Raw genomic sequence first — 15208 nt, 5'->3', positions numbered from 1 at the left:
TATAATTGAGAAGAACTAAACTATTTACATACAAAGGGAGTATTAATATGATCAATCAATATATGATGTGTTGTTTTAGAGAAAGAAGAATAAAAGAAAATTAGAAGCCCGTAGCAAAACCCGAAGCGGAATACGCAACCCCGCTGGCAATTCCGGTTGCTCCACCGCGCCACGCAGGCCCCACTTCTTTCCGCCTGCCTAATTGCCTTCTGCCCCGTAACCCAGCGCGACGAAGTGACAACCGAACGACGCAACGCAACCGGGCGGCGAAAAAGATAGCGAAAACCCAGCGAAGAAAAAGAAGCAAAAAGCGAGCCTCCCGATCCCCACCCCCGAGCCCCCCAACCACCGCCGGCGATCGCCGCCGCCGCGGATGCGATGCGCCCCCCCTCATGCGGCCGCGGAGGCACCGTGGGCCGCGCAGGGTGAGAGATCCCCGCGCGTCGGCACTGCCTCGTGCGCCTCCGGGTTCGCCCCCTACGCTCACCACGCTGACCGCCGCGGCTTCGCGGCCATGTGGCTGTTCTGGCGCACCAGGAACCGCTTCTCCATCGAAGAGCTCCGGTGCGTGCTCCCTCCTTATCTCTCCCGGTCTCGTTAGGTATTCGGAGCCCCCCCCCCCCCCCCCCCCCCCGCAGATCTGTGCCGCGTTGGCGGCCGGAGTCTAGTTCACGATTCGAGCCTGTTGTGCAAAGTGTCGTCTCTATTCTGTTCGAATACGATCGTGTTTTTAGAAACTGGAGGGCGCTAGGGAGCCTATTGCTTCTCACTTTGGGGCTAATAGATATTCATGACCGCTTGTGTTCTACAAGGTTCTCTCTGCACTTTCAGCTTGGTGTAGTGCTATATCACCCCAAGAGTTATGCTTATAATGGAAAAGTGAGTATATGTACTTATGTTTGTTTGATGGATGGAGGCTCAGGAAGTGGTAAACTTATTAACCAGATGATCTTCTGACTGTAGAATGGAGGCTTCATGTCCTTGTGATTCTTTGACGACATAGTATAGTGCTCACTAGCTTCAGGATCAGTTTGTGTTTGCTAAATTGCGCTACACTTACCTTATTCTATAATCTGACAGGAAAAAAATAACCACTAAAGTAGAGAAAAGTTGGTTAGCCAAACGATGAAATGGGCAAAAGCTGGTTGGGCAAATCCGATTATTCATTATCCACCAAAATGCCAAACACAGCCTTAAAGGTTGTGTTCTTCAATTTTATTCCCTGAGAGTATCGGTGCCTTCATCCAAGTATATCTGCTTGCATTTGCCATTCACAAAGGAATATGAGAAAACAAGGAGACCGTATGTAGGACTACTGTGAAGTTTGTGTTCTCTTTTTCGCACATAACTTGTAGAGACTAAAAAATGGATGTTCCATACGTGTCTTCTTCTTCAAGTATGTCGTTGCAGATTGCATATATACCTCTGAATCTAATATTTCTCGTTTATATTTGATATATTTACTGAAAACCAACACCCAGATTAGCATCCTATTTTTCACCAAGTCAAAAGTACTTGCATCTTGATCATGTATTCATGCTTAATGTAAGTGTTGTGTTATTCTTCATTTGTAGGTATTTAACAGATCAGCTACAAAAGGTTCATGTTGTTTATGAAGCTAATAAGGTAGGTTGAGCTGGTCACCCTTGCTATTTCCAGGAGTTGTAGGAAGTTCCAGTTGATCAGTTAGCTCTGATGTTTTTCATGAAGGAATTTGTGGTTGAAGCACTGAGATCAATCGCGGAACTTATGATATATGGCGACCAGAACGATCCATTATTTTTTGAGTGAGTGTTAGCCTGTTAGGCAAGAGCATGTTCCAATAGTGCAGCTATGCAGTAGAAAGTGGCAGGCCGGTGTTGTAGAAATCTATTCTATTTATTTATATGATATATCTTTCAGATTTTTCATGGAGAAGCAGATCATGGGTGAATTCGCTCGTATTTTGAAGATTTCTAAGCTGTCCAGAGTGTCACTACAGTTGCTGCAGACAATGAGTATCATGATTCAGAATTTAAGAAATGAACATTCAATTTGTAAGTTAATCGCTAGTGTTATACTATATATTAGTATATTACAGGTAAAATTCAGCATGGTTGAATGATCTAATCTGCAACTTTTCCATGTTTTGTACAGATTACATTTTCAGCAACGAGCACATTAACTTCTTGATAACTTACTCGTTTGATTTCCAAATTGATGAGATGCTATCATACTACATATCCTTTCTAAGGTCTGTATCCTGTCTTAAATTATTACTTACGCAATTTATTTTTTGGCTCCTGGTTATTACTATTATGTATTGGCTTACTTTATTTCTTCTCTCATGAAGGGCAATAAGTGGAAAATTGAACAAGAATACAATTTCCTTGCTCGTGACGACAAAAAATGTACACATCTAATTCCTTCTACTGCACACCTACATATTAAGCAGTGGTCTTTTTTTCTTTGGCTTCTTTTTTGGATCATCAAACTAGATTTATATTCTACTCTTATGTATTAATTTGTGTGTTGTGTAGAAGACGGCAAATTTGTAGCTGTGAATTCTAAATAGGCCTTCTCAGTTCGAATGTTGGCCCCATCAAACTGGACTGTGATTCTTTTTTCAAGAAAAGCATCAAACTTTGATGTCTCCATGCATTGATAGAATTGGAGAAACAACCAGCTTACTTAAGCCCAGGGATAGGGAAAGCCAGCACATACTCTAATGACTAAGCTAGACGCCAATGGTAGGTAGAACCATAGAAACCTTAGCTTGACGTGCATGCTACCTGCCCAAGATTGCTCTTAAGCGTGTACAATGGAAGTGCATCTACCACAGCTGAATATAGTAAGCTGTCATTTTGGATCATCAAGGGAGGCCTTTGCAGTGGGTCTGGAGGATCACCAGCACACAAAGTCGTCATAGATCATGGGTGACCACTACCCCAAAATGTCCAACTGGTGGGAGGTTGAAGTTTGACCAGAGCCAGGAGAGGACTCATGTCAGCTGAAATAATGGACATGCATAGAACAAGAAGTTGTTGCACAATTTCCAAAGCCTGGTTTGTCATAACCTGGTCCACTAGTGTCATAGCGTGGAGGCCCTTGTGGCCAATGTGCAATTGTATGGCGGGACTAATCCCACTTGTAGAGTTTAGTTATGTTTGGTTGTGCTCCGAACACTGCACCCCCTAGTTAACCCTTTTACGCAAAGCAATAATGAATGTGCAAGTGGGGTGCTATGCGTATATGAGACCACCCCAATGTATTATGTGAATCTGGGCCAGGGTGTGCTACAGGTGACTACAGGTGATATCAGAGCATCAACCCTCCCTCGCTGTATGGGCTGCATGTGCATGTGGACTCATGATGGGTACACGGTACATGATACTGAGGACTGAGGGTTTGTTTTGGTCGTCTGCTGACGTGGGCATCGGCCGTTAGGGATGAGTATAATAACCAACCCAATAGTGTGGCAGCCCAAGGTGGGATTAGTCTCACATGGATATGTTACATTGCTTTGGTTTGTCATATCTTCGTGTTCCAAACTTCCAAACATACCACCTCCGAATTAACACTTCTACACGAAATGAGGATGAGGAAGTGTAAGTGGGGTGTTATGCATATGTGGTCCCACCCCAGTGGGCGAGATGTGACTTAAGCATATTAGGGCTAGGGTGTTACATGGTCGCAGGACAAGCATGTTGATACGCGGGGAAAACCAGCCATTCGTCCCTCCAATAATCGTATTGGCAAGCTAGTCATCTGGAGAATTGAACTCCATTGGGTGCCCAAGATTTGTAGTGGACTGCGAAGAGCCGTGCTGGATTACTTTGTTTAACATACTGCCATATCTGGATTTTCTGAGTTGGTCCACTGCTAGACCTGTGAGCTGAACATGGTGAACTGACGCCGGGAGTTTTGCTACTGCACCCATGGCGCCTTGACTGTCTGATACACGCGATCGCACATCAAGGGCCTTAGCCAGTGTGGGACGCTTCATCCCCCTTTTGGCACAATGTTGAAGATCCAAGTTGACATGGCTTTGAGGCCAGGAATCTTATTATGCATATGCATTTCATTAGTTGCAATGCTGTAAGCATTTCAAAGTTATATGCTATTTCTGGAGATACAAATTATTTGGTTTGCTGTTCATGCTAATTATTAGTAGTTTTATTTGTAAGGAATTTTACATAGCTGAGCCTGTCAGGTTCAATATGTGAATCTCAAATTCCTTCTTTACTAATCTTCTCTATATTATTATGCAGGATGAGGTCATCTCCTTTCCTCTCTATGTTGAGGCCTTGAAGTTTGCTTTTCATGAGGATAGCATGATCCGAGTTGCTATACGTACCTTGACACTTAATGTGTATCATGGTAAGTTGCTAAGCTTGATGACATATTATAGGTCAGCTATGCATGCCCTAACTTGTATTTTTAATGTTGCTTATAACACAATTCTCTTGGTTTCAGTTGGAGATGAATCTGTTAACAGATTTGTTTCGCGTGTGCCACTGTCAGATTATTTCTCTGACATGGTCAAACATTTTCAGAAGCAATGCATTGACTTGGATAAGTTGGTCGTGCGTTCTGCACGGTAAGCTTGTAAATATAAACAGGCCACAGAAGTGTCAACTTTTGAAAAGCAATTCTCATGCCTTCTGTCTGTATTCTGATCTGTAGGAATGCAGAACCTGTGCTAATGGCCTCCATTGAAGATGCAATTGTGCAAATTGAAGATGCCCTGTATTATTTCAGTGATGTTATGTCTTCTGGCATCCCTGATCTAGGAAATTTCATCACTGAAAATATCCTGCAACTTTTGGTATTCCGGATTGTACTTCCATCATTGCATAGGCAGCGCACTGTACGTACATCGAGAAACACCTTTTGCGTTACTTGTATATTTTTTATACCTAGGATTGTTTTTTTTATAATTTCTTATGTTCCCTTCTTTTCTTCGCTAGGATTTATGGATAAGTGTGAGTACTTCCATGTATTTGCTTTGCTGCATACTTCACATTTTTAAGGACAAAGATATGGCAAGCACTGTTTCTGCTGCTCTTTTCCATCAGCCTGATTGCCCTGATAGGAAACAAGGAACACCTAATGGTTGTACCTCTGAGCATGATCATGGCATATCTGAGAACCAGGTCAGCAACACCTCTGCGGAGGATCAACCGAATGCAGACAAGCCAACGTCTTCGTCTTCTGCACATTTGCACTGTTTGCCTGATCATCCATCAGCAAGTGATTTGTGCCAAGGCAACACACTGAGGTATGCTGCTGCTGTGTATGAGAATTATTACACAAACCCCTTGATTTCAGTTCTTATTAGGATGGACCTGTACCATCCATGTTAAACTGTTCTTGGTAGTTATCATAATATCTCTGAATCTCTCATCGCTTGTTTATATTATATGCCAGGGGGGTTAGGGAAAGAAGATTAGTTTCTCTAATGTCTTTAGGAAGCCTCTTTTGAGGCGTAAAAGACATTCTAAGAAAACTACTAGCATAAATATAATTTTCACAAGTACCTAGCCACTCTTTGATAGTACCAAGAGTGGTGATTGATAGTGTTAATGTGTCATTTGATGTTGTTTCACGCGGTTCTGCTTTGAGTCCTTCACGTTGAATTGGTAGTTCTAACCCCTAAGTTTATAAGTCTCCCAGGTGGCAAGAATCCCTAAAAATACTGCCTGGTCAAGTTGGGTAAGAGTCCTAAGACTGGGGTTAGCGCACTCATCCTCTTCCTGTCCTTAGCAGCATGGCTCTAAGGCAGTAAGGCTTAGTTGAAACTATTGATTCTTCATTGATTGATAGAAATATTACACTGTAGCTCCTTTTAATAGGATGACAGGCTTGATCCAGACGCTGCAACTTAACTCAAACATGACACAATCAAAGTTCTGTCTTGCTAGTTTGATTGGACTCCCAATAAGTGATGTTTTCGACATGACATGGTCTCCAGTCTCCAGAATACATCTCTTGTAATCAATTTACTGTTCTGTGCTATATCATTTTGTAGAGATAAAACCTAATAAAATTACTCCTATGTTCTTCCACACACATTATGGAAGTATTACACAGACAAGTCTACTTCTATGTTCTTCCACACACACACGCCCATGCGCACGCACAACTGTTGTTGGCAAAGTTATAGTTTGACTACATGCATTTGGTGATGTCATTTTTTTGTTTTTGTATTGGAAGTAGTAGTATTATCATAGATTTTGACAATCGATAGCTTTGCTGTACCTTTTGTCCTTTTCGGTTGTGTATATTAGCGTAGAGATGCACAATTTTGTTGTTATAATTCTGAAGCTGTTTACTTGTTTGATGTTGAAGTAACCCTTACGAAGTTATACATTTGAGATCATTGTATATGAGTGTATTTTGTTATTTTCAGGGAACACTTGCTATCATATATCACAGGTGGGGATGGTTCCCAAGCTTTGGGTTCTTTGTGCTTATTTGCTACATTATTGCAGACAAAAGGTGCTTTTTAACATATTCTCATCTGATTATTGTTATCATTGTGGCTTTCCCAGAAATATAACTATTCAAGTACATGTTGGCTTTTCAGAACTTGATGAATCAATGCTAGATGCACTTGGAATTTTGCCTCAAAGAAAGCAGCATAAGAAGCTTCTGTTAGTGAGTACCATTTTTTTCCATTTTTTGTCTGCTCTGGAAAATGTAATTAGGTTGATTCCTCTGATGTGGTCTTGCATCCTCATTACATCAATGTTTTCTGCAACATCACGACGCGGCTGCTATATACACACCCAGAATTTCTAAATTATTCTTTTTAGATGTCCATGTATAGTAGAAGGGGAGCCTTGGCGCAGTCGTAAAGCTGCTGCCTTACAGAAATGTATAGCAGTAATCATATGTATAAACTCAATAAGGCGCCTGTGGATGACTGAAGACTGCTTTATGCTTGCTACCCCCATCTGGGTTTATTGGTCCCCTTAGTATTTTGTGCCAAATTTTGACTGTAGATTTAATAACTAACAAAATATAAGTTGTATGCCACAAAACTTATATTGTTGGATTTTGTATTCAAAAGAGGTTTTCAATGGTACTATTTTTGTGGTATATAACTTATGTTTTGGTCGTTAAATTAAAGGTCAAAGTTTGACCCAAAATACAAGGGGCACTAATAAACCAGGAAAGAGGTAGTATGTACTTGGATTTTGGAAACTCGAGATGATGATATATGAAATTTGTTGCTTTCTCATGTATAGGGCTCTGACAATCAACAATGATATACAGCAACCAACTAGGATTATGATTTATGCTTCTATAGTTACAATCAACTAACTGGTAGTCCGGTACCACTCCCATTACGCATTAGTCACTCCATTCTTGAATGCATGACGCTGATATTGGACTTCAGCATGTGTAAAAGAAAACCTAGTACCCATCTTCATTAGGCACTTATTGCTCTTGCGAGGTGGTGTTTTACTTTCTAGTAATATAAGTGAAGATTGGAAATAGCCGAAGGGAGGGGTCTACAAAGGGGAAAAAATGGCACAAAGTTGCCTCTAAATTATTAAATGGCATGTATTTAGGAAAAACAAATGGAGCTACAGTGTATTTGAACAGAGGATTACAAAATACTACCTCCGTCCCAAAATTCTTGTCTAAGATTTATCTAGACACGGATGTATCTAATACTAAAACATGACTAGATACATCCATGTTTAGAGAAATCTAAGACAAGAATTTTGGGACGGAGGGAGTATTACAACTCTTGGCATGAGAATTCAAATGTGTTACCAGCCAGAGTTACCCTCATCAAGTTGGCTTGGCACACGAGAAACATTCCATTATGCACTTATTCTTGCATGTAAATGATGTGCACTAGATGGAGAGAGCAGCAACAGTTGTTACCTAACAACTAACAAGGCATTGAATGATTTTTGAAACAAAATAAATCTAACATAACTGATAATTTAAAGTAGAATAACGCTGCACATTAGGTAAGCTAAAACTCTTCACATCTATTCAAATCTTATTGCTGTAGTTAACCTGTAGCGGTGTAGCCGGCAAAGCGTTGCCGTCTGTTATACTGTATCTGCTGTAGAATGTACAGATGCAGTGCTGTAGCAGCCATCGACCAGATGTAGTAGTGGTAGTTTCTTTCATGGTCCACTTGGTTCATGCTCTGGCCATATTCAATTTGGATATTTTTCTTAAAGACTTGGTGTAAGTCATCTGTTACCTCACAAATCTCTCTTACTTAAATTGTGTCCTGTTGTGCTGTTATTGGACAGATCAGATGTTGGATCGTATTTCATAACTTCGTTATAGTGCTGCTTTTTAATTCAATTTTCTGACACTTGTATTCTCTACCTGTAGCAAGCTTTGGTTGGTGAAGATACAGCTGAAAGGCAGCTATTTTCATCAAGTAGTGGTGTTGCAGATGATAGCATCTGCAGTGATTTTGATATTTATATAAGGAAGCTTCAGGTACACACTTTTCTAGACTTACCGCAGTCTGTTACTTAGCCAGCATTTTTCTGATTGATGACTTTTTGGTGCGCAATCAGATTACCACACTTTCCTGTAATAACATATAACCTTTGGCTTGTTAAACGGCCAAAATATGTTCTTGTCTCAGTCATGTAAGGTGGAGCATCATGTTTTTTTTGCACGTACTTCCGAGTTCCCCCAGAGAAAACAAAGAGCCGTCAATGAAATTAACTTAACCTTTGCAATTGCAATTTCATGCACGGTGTCAAGAGAAACAAATTAGAGAAGTTTGTCTTATGGGCACGGGTGAACCTTAGTAGCCAAGAAAGTCGAGGCATATCGACAGGAAGATACAATATTTTTGGGATTCAGTTTGCCTACCAGTTCCAGTATTGGGCCTTGCATGTCACAGAAGGGACGAGGCCCTCAGTACGCATGGTGGTTAGCCTTGTCATCCCTTTGCTTAAGCCCTAATTTCTGATACCATCTCATCCCACCTCACTTTTGTTTCTGATCCTGTACAACCAATGCTGGGCATTTTTTAATGGAAAAGGTGTCACTGTTTTTATTTTGTCAGCCCTCAAACCTTTTCTTGTCTCATTTTACTGTCTCCAAGTATCAACACTGGATTACTTCTCCCTCGACTCTTTTTTCCTCACATGGTCTCCACGTCACCTTGGTCTTAGCATGTTGTCAGTGCCTCATTGTCATGTGATCTGCTCATCACTGTCTTCTTCCTCTCTCTCCTCTTTGTGCTATGACAGTGGCCAGCTGCTACACAGGTTGCTCGTATCCTCCCTCCTCTCACCCATCCTCCCCCAGTTTCACTCACAGTGGCGTGGCCCCCATAGAGAAGTGGTCGACCTTCTTGGACTACACTGCCATGCTCAGCATCTTTGAGGCGCTATCCCTCTGCTGTTGGCCTGCTGCTCAAGAGAATTGGGTGGTTGAGCAAGCGCACAACCGGACAGTGGTTGAAGAGAGGAGGGACAGGGAAACACAAATCTATTATGCTTGGGGCAACCGTCGCCCCTCATCTTACCTCCTCCCCAGGCTCTGAGCATCCGCATGTACGCTAAATGTGCACATGTATGCATCATCTCAAGCTGCCTATTTTTGCAACATACAGGAAAGCAAGAAGTCAGGTGTGGATGGACATGTACCTGCTTACTTGAGGTTGTTGGGAGCAAGGCGAGATGACCATGATCATCTTTGCCTGCTTCTCTGCTCCAGCTTGATTCCAAGAACATGTGAAGTTCAAGATATCCCACTGTTACCACCCACCCATTGCATCCGCCACTAAGAGACGGTCAAATTGGGGCATTGAACAGGAAAATTCAAGATATCCTCCCATGTTACCACCCAAGAAACAGTCAAATTGGGCACATAAGAAGGGGAAGAGATTGCAAGTGGAGGGTGTGCAGATGCAGTCAGGGGGAAGGGAAAGGGGAGGTTGGTGACCTGGACGAGGGGAACCACAATCGTGCGAGCAGAAAGGCTACCGTTTTTCTTATAGTTACGAGCCCCCCTTACATTTACTGATATCTGCCGAAGAAATGTGTGGACTTTGTGTCGTACAATAGAATCAGCAAGATTGTTGTGATTATCTGTCCTTAGATGCAGTATCCAGGAACATTATTATCCTTAGATGTGTGGACTTTGTGTCCTTAGAGTATGTTTTTATCAACTAAGTTGCTCAGAATGATAACCCTTAGTTCCTATCATATTCCTCTTGTATCCTTTTAATTGCTCAGCTATTCTATTCATGTCTAGGTGAATATGTTGTGAACTAAACAATTTTTTGACCTCTTTCCAGAGTAATTATGGTTTACAGTGTCATCATCCACGACAATTGACTTCTAAAATTCACAGATATCAGGTTTATTTGTTGAGCCTTGTGCAGTTATTCAATTCTTTAGCTATCAAGTATAATTTTAGCCGTAGATCTTTATTTTTGTGCTGCTTTTTCTTGTGTGCCACCTGATAATTGAAGAGAAACCTTAACCCCCTTAGTGTCCTCTAGTTCATGTTTCACCTGGGAATTCCAAAACCGGTTGCTGTTTTAGAGGTGGTGGCTTTATGCCCACAGCATAGAGTAGACACGACGCACATTGGTGCGGAGTAAACAAGCTCCCTGATGTAAATGGACTTGCTACTTGTTTCAACTGGTTTTGTATGAGTGCGTGAACTAGTCTGAACACTGTTGGTTCATATTTTACTGCTTTAGACTCACAATCTGATACAACATGTGTTCTTATGACTTTTGCATCTTCAATCCACCATGCTAGTCTCCTTGACATGATTACTGATTTATTATGACTGGTTGCACACATTCAGTTCTATTTTGTAGTTGAAGGTTGATATCATTAACTCATGTAAATTTATATTCTCATCTGAATATTCCAATTTAAGAATTACGTATATTGCATTATGTTGTGCATTCATGCTTTTAAATGTGGATGCTTACTCTGTTATGTTCATGTGTTCATTGATTGTTTTGTAGGTGCTTGATGCATTAGTTACCCTTTTCAGCAGATCTAATATATCAGCAGATGTTCGCATAGTTGGTGGCTGGCTTTTTAGGCAACTGCTGCCCCATGGAGAGGAAGAGTTCACTGCTTTTCATCTAAAATGGCTAAAGGTACATACATACCGCATCATTATTCCTATGGTACTACACGATGATTGGCGTATAGTAGTTACATTCCTTAAGGGTGTTAAAGGTGTGGGATTGATACAGTACTGCTATAAGTTTGGTTCTGACAACATAATGTTTTATATGAGATATTGAGATCCAATATCAAGTTCTGCACCTCTCTGGCCGTGCCGCCCATTCCTTGAACCGAGCCAGAACACATGGGCATCATTGCCGTGCCGGAAGAGCTCCCCGCCGCTGCGCCCGACCACCGCCACCTCCCGCGCCATGGCACACCCCTCCCCTAAGGCTTCGAGCCGCCTCCCATGCCGGCCGTCGCCGCCGCTCGAGCCGAGCCGCGGCCTCGAGCTTCAGTGGTTTGAGATTACCTCTGTGCTGGCTCAAAATAAAATGACATTTTGAACTGTGATCTCTGCCCTCTCCTGTTCTCCCAAAGTGTTCTAGTTCGTCGCTAGTTGCTGTATGGGGCTTGACCTGCCAGCGGTCCTAGCTCCTAGCCTGCTCCTAAAAAGTTAAGTTTGTGTTAAGTACCGCAAGCGTGCATGACAATTTTCATGCGAAAAGGAGCGGAAGTGTTTCGTCGGCAAAAAAATAAATAAATCTGGGGTAACTTTTGGTGTTCAATTTGTTTTTTAGCACAAGCCAAAATGCTTAACCTTTTGGCCTCAAAATTTGCAGGTGGCATTTGAATGTGACCAAGTACGCATAAAAAATTTGTCTTGATTTTTTTTACATTTCCAAATCTTTTTTGGGCCCGGGAGCATGTCCTCCCGGGAGCCAAATTGACTTTCCGTTTAGCTTATGTCTTCCTTGGATATGGTTGGATTTGCCGTCTTTCATGCACAATGTCATTGCTGAAAACTTCGATATATTTAAATCAGGCAGGTCAGATGTGATATGTGAGATGCTTTTGTTTGTGTCATGTAGGATTCACACAAGGATTGCAGTGAAAAGCTGCTGGAAGAATCTGGAGGATGCTGGTGTGACTTGCTTCTTCCTATCGTTAGAGAAGCTTGGAAAAATTGCAAGAAAGGTAGATTTCAGTTTGTAGTGGAAGTCCTGTGTTTTTATGTGTGTTGCAAGTGAAAATCAGTCCTAATAATCCTTTTGTTTTTCTTTGGAGTTAGCAATTGAGGCATCTTCACCACCCAAAGGATCCAAGTCTATTATTTCACCTTTGGATCCGTGTTCATTTGGAGGTCAGGACTCAATACCACACTAAACTGAAGTATATCTTAAAAGTACCCTGTCGCTGTCGTGGAGAAGTATCTTACAAGTATCCTTCTTGGCTTGCTGTACTGATCTATAAACATTGTATTCCAGGCGACTCTTCTATCGCTGCCGCTGAGAGAATCCATGAGATGGTTAAGGTATTGGCTTGATCTTCTTCATTTGCTGGCTTTGACATATTTATTTTGTTAATTAGTTAAGTCCGAGCCAAGACGTTTGTTTGGTTGATTTCCGTTTTATTTATTATTCTCAAGGTCAGCAGAATATCACATGACCCAAAAGTACCTTTATTTTTATTGAAATATCCAGTGTGCAATTCAACCAGCATTTAAGAAACGCGGCCAGATCAAAAGGCTGAAGGATATTCACAATCCTTTTCCTGATAGTTGTACTGGACTTTTAACAAGGCACAGTTAACTTATTCTTGCGCTGATGCTGCAGTATTAATGTATTATTATACTTATGAACAATGAGTGTGTACTGGTTCACCAGCTTGCTGGTCCAATGGTGCCATGACGATCAACTGTGGTTCAAACTGCATGTATTTCAATATTTTAATATTGAATCACGGGAATTTAAAATCATATGCAATGTTGGTAGGTTGATAATTGAGGACACTGCCTGTTTTGTCTCTGTTACCAGCTAGCCCAGTGAAGTTAACCTTTTCAGTTCCTCTGTTTGCTGAAATGTGATGAAATTTTTTACAGGGTTTTGTGCTACAGCATCAAGTTATACTCTTCTGCCTTGGAGAAACTTTCACTGATCAGCCGCCTATTTACTCTCCGGTCGATCTGCCTGTAAATAAGCGAGCAACTGCAGCAGGCTTGGATGGTTCAGTGCCCAAGCCTGGGCTTGAAGTCAACTTAGGTCCTGAGTTTCCTTGAAGTTCTTATGTTGGCATCATAGAAATTGAAGTTCCTTAATTCCTCTCTATGTTTGTGATTCATTAAATGTTTGTCTTGCTGTTCTTACAGTTGATGCAATTCCTTGCCGGATAGCATTTGAGAGGGGCAAAGAGCGTCACTTCAGCTTTTTAGCTCTATCTAATGGAACTTCTGGGTGGATTCTCCTTTTAGAAGAATTACCACAGCAACGTGGAATTGTTCGTGTCACCGCCCCCTTGGCTGGATCTGATGTATGTATCATGAATTTATGGTGACATTGAATATCTCTGTTTAGTTGCTCTGTCAAAGCCATATATATATTCTTAGTAGCATTAAGACATATTTTTGTTGTTTTGAATAATGCATCTGATGAAGAAAATTGTGGCATTATTATTTCAGCCAAGAATAGATGAAAAGCATGTGAAGTGGTTGCATTTGAATATTCGTCCTTCAACTGTTCCCTTCCTTGATCCGGAAAAATTCAAAGGCAAGACAAAGAAGTATCTTGTTGATGGGAGATGGACCCTTGCCTTCAGAGATGAGCAATCTTGCAAGGCAGCAGAGGCCATGGTTATTGAAGAGATGAAGCTCCAGCAAGATGCTGTTGGGGAACAGTTGAAGACATTGCTTGAACTCAACATGCCTGAGGATGGCTTGCAGCATCCTCAGCTTTCCCAGGAAACCTCTTCTAACGACGGTTCATGACTGGTTAAAGTTTCTTGTGCAGTGTTGGAACTTCTAAGGAATGGCGACAGGAGGTCCAGTTGCCTCCATGTTGGCGAGTAGGTCGCCATGCTCTGTATATTACATCGGCAGATTAGATATCTTGTTAACACACACACACTGTAGAGTTTCAACCCTTTTGAGGTAAGTTAGGTCCATAGGATTCTTTGTACAATAGTCTGTATCTGTCCCTTGTCCCTTGTAATGTTATACATATCGCAGTCCATTCTTTCATAAGCTTCAGGGCAGAGTTGGGCGGTCAGTGTACACCAATTGTTTGTAGAGGCCGGCCTGCAGACAATAAGATCTCTTTCAAGTGTACACTAGTTTAAAGAGGCCTGCAACCAGTCAGATGTTGTCAAGTGTACACTAGTTGTTTAAAGAGGCCTGCAAACGATCATATCTGCTGTTAAAACAAGCGCTGTCAATAATAATGATAATAATATTAATATTGGAGTCTTTTCATGATTTTTCTTATCAACTGAACTGTTTATGAACTATACTACTCCCTCTGTACCATAATATTTGTTGCTGGGGAAACTAATTTAGTTCTTTCCAACAAGAAGTATTTAGGTACAGAGGGAGTATGTTCCTCTCCACTTGAAATATGTAACATGTATTCTGGCAATTCACTTTCTGGTGGTTGTTAATTTTGACAAAACAGGATGTTTGTCTTATGGTTGTTGAAACGGAAATTGCTCACTGTTGAGCTGACACTTTTGGGTGAGGTTTGATGTGCGAGACATGCTCCGCTGTTGTTTCTCGGTGAGGTTTGATGTGCGAGACATGCTCCGCTGTTGTTTTATTCTACTCCCTCCTCCGCTGTTGTTTTATTCTACTCCCTCCGTTCCTAAATATAAGACCTTGTAAAGATTTCACTATTAACTACATACGGAGTAAAATGAGTGAATCTATATTCTATAATATGTCTATATACATCCGTATGTAGTTTATAGTGCAATCTTTAAAAGGTCTTATATTTAAAAACGGAAGGAGTATGCGGGAATAAGATGATTGATGTTTCAATAAACACATCTGCTCTACTCCGTCCCATCATATAAAGGTATTTACTCTACTCCCCTTTTGCATAATATAAAAGCATTTTTGATCCTTTCGCATAATATAAAAGCATTTTTGATACTAGTATATTATGATAGCGGGATGGAGGAAGTAGTTCATAGTCCTTGTAATATAAACCAGATTAAACTGTTGTTGTAGAATTTCTTTTTTTCTTTTTTGTAAATCTTCTAAC

At 41.2% G+C, this 15208-nt stretch overlaps 1 protein-coding gene across 1 annotated transcript; it reads left to right on the top strand.

Moving 5' to 3' along the window:
* Positions 1–235: 235 nt before the first annotated feature.
* On the top strand, positions 236–14405 carry LOC123426416 (protein TRANSPARENT TESTA 9). The gene is made up of 21 exons (XM_045110253.1): positions 236–564; positions 1575–1626; positions 1711–1787; positions 1903–2036; positions 2137–2233; positions 2333–2390; positions 4251–4359; positions 4456–4579; positions 4666–4849; positions 4950–5260; positions 6392–6480; positions 6569–6639; positions 8350–8460; positions 10280–10342; positions 10967–11104; positions 12047–12152; positions 12247–12318; positions 12443–12489; positions 13057–13216; positions 13324–13484; positions 13633–14405. The coding sequence occupies exons 1-21, from the start codon at positions 374–376 to the stop codon at positions 13936–13938; spliced, it is 2661 nt and encodes an 886-aa protein (XP_044966188.1). The 5' UTR covers positions 236–373; the 3' UTR covers positions 13939–14405.
* The last annotated feature ends 803 nt before the right edge of the window (positions 14406–15208 follow it).

This window comes from Hordeum vulgare, chromosome 2H (genome assembly GCF_904849725.1).
Source record: "Hordeum vulgare subsp. vulgare chromosome 2H, MorexV3_pseudomolecules_assembly, whole genome shotgun sequence".
In the NCBI taxonomy this organism is placed as follows: Eukaryota; Viridiplantae; Streptophyta; class Magnoliopsida; order Poales; family Poaceae; genus Hordeum; species Hordeum vulgare.
The sequence above is the reverse complement of the archived record's forward strand: the minus strand, read 5'-3'. Positions and strand labels throughout refer to the sequence as shown.